The sequence below is a fragment of the Myotis brandtii genome, unplaced genomic scaffold, assembly GCF_000412655.1.
Source record: "Myotis brandtii unplaced genomic scaffold, ASM41265v1 scaffold97, whole genome shotgun sequence".
Classification (NCBI taxonomy): Eukaryota; Metazoa; Chordata; class Mammalia; order Chiroptera; family Vespertilionidae; genus Myotis; species Myotis brandtii.
In genome coordinates, this window is record NW_005372020.1 from 543,784 (window position 1) to 545,309 (window position 1,526).

Here is a 1,526-nt window from a genome sequence, read left to right on the forward strand (position 1 = left end):
GCACTGTGCCCACCACCGTGGTGCCGCCCGCCCAGCCCCGGGTACAGCAGCTCCCCACGCCGGCTCCATTCCAGATGTCCAGGAGGACGGGGTACGGTGGGAGGACGGGGTGCGGTGGGAGGACGGGGTCGGTGGGAGAACAGGGAGCCGGGGGGAGCCCTACCCCCGCGGAGTGCACCATGCACTTGGGCGCGCCGGTGGTGCCCGAGGAGAACATGATGAACAGTGGGTGGCTGAAGGGCAGCTGCTCGAACTCCAGCTGGGGCGCCTGGTCCCCTTTCCCGGTCGCCAGGAAGTCATCCAGGAACACGCTGCGGGCGAGGCCGGGGTCACACAGTGACACACCCTCCGCCCCACGCAGCCCTCGCTCCCTCCCGTCCAGCCGGGCGGGGCCAGGGCCTGGGCTCCTGGGAAACCAACCCTTCCTTCCAGAGGGGAAGCCAGGGAGGGGAGAAGCCGCGCCTCCCAACCTCGGGGACCTGGGGGGCAGCCGGGGGCACAGGGGACCATTTCTAGCTGCTAACAGAGCCGACAGCGGCGGGCAGGCTCTTTCCTAAAGCGCTGCAACAGCCCGGCCGTCCAGGCTCAGTGGGTGAGCGGGACCTGGGAACCAGGAGGTCGGGGTTCAATTCCCGGTCGGGGCACAGGCCCGGGTTGCGGGCTCCATCCCCAGTGAGGGGCGTGCAGGAGGCAGCCGGTCCATGATTCTCTCTCCTCATTGATGTTTCTCTCTCCCTCCCTCCCCTCCCCTCCTCTCTGAAATCAATAAAAATACTTTAAAATAAATAACAACAACAACAACAACAATAATAAAGTGCTTCTACAGATACCACTGTGGAGACGGGGCTCTGAGCGCTACCTTGTGGCTGCTGGACAGGGGAGCTGCTGAGGGAGGCTGAGAGGTGCTTCGGGCAGAGCCTGGGCGCCCGCCTCTGTTTGCCCCCTCACCCCGCCTCCCACACACACCCCATGCACAGGCGCCATCCAATCGCTGCGTCCACAGAAAACGCCTTTCTCCCCCGAGGTCTGCAGTGCACGGCCCACCGCGAGGCCGACTCACCTGTCGGGGACCTTGGAGATGTCCACCTCCTCCCGGGGGGCGACGTACGGGATCACCACCACCTTCTCCAAGTCCGGCAGCCCTGGGGAGGGGAAAACAGAGTGACAGGCACTGGCGCGGGGTCCACAGGGTTCTTGTTTGTTCGTTTAATATGTTTTTATTGACTCAGAGAGGAAGGAAGAGGGAGAGAGAGAGAAACATCCATGATGAGAGAGCGTCATGGATCGGCTGCCTCCTGCACGCCCCCCACTGGGGATCAAGCCCACAACCCAGGCCTGTGCCCTGACCGGGAATCGAACCGTGACCTCCTGGTTCATAGATCGATGCTCAACCCCTGAGCCACGCTGGCCAGGCCACAGGGAACTGTTTGCAGCTTGCAGAGGCCTCGGTGAGTCCTGGGGGCTCCCGTCTCTGCGCTCCCCCACACAGGCCAGCTCAGCCCCCGCCCCCCAGGCCAGCTCAGGCC

At 64.5% G+C, this 1,526-nt stretch overlaps 1 protein-coding gene across 1 annotated transcript in view; it reads right to left on the reverse strand.

Annotated features, from left to right (window-relative positions):
* Positions 1 to 1,526, reverse strand: part of AACS (acetoacetyl-CoA synthetase) — a 38,274-nt gene that overhangs the window by 33,428 nt on the left and 3,320 nt on the right. The window contains exons 7-8 of the mRNA XM_014533342.1: positions 1,061 to 1,142; positions 107 to 311 (exon numbers count right to left, since the gene is read on the reverse strand). Of these exons, the coding sequence (XP_014388828.1) occupies positions 107 to 311; positions 1,061 to 1,142 (287 nt within the window). The remainder of the gene's footprint in view (positions 1 to 106; positions 312 to 1,060; positions 1,143 to 1,526) is intronic.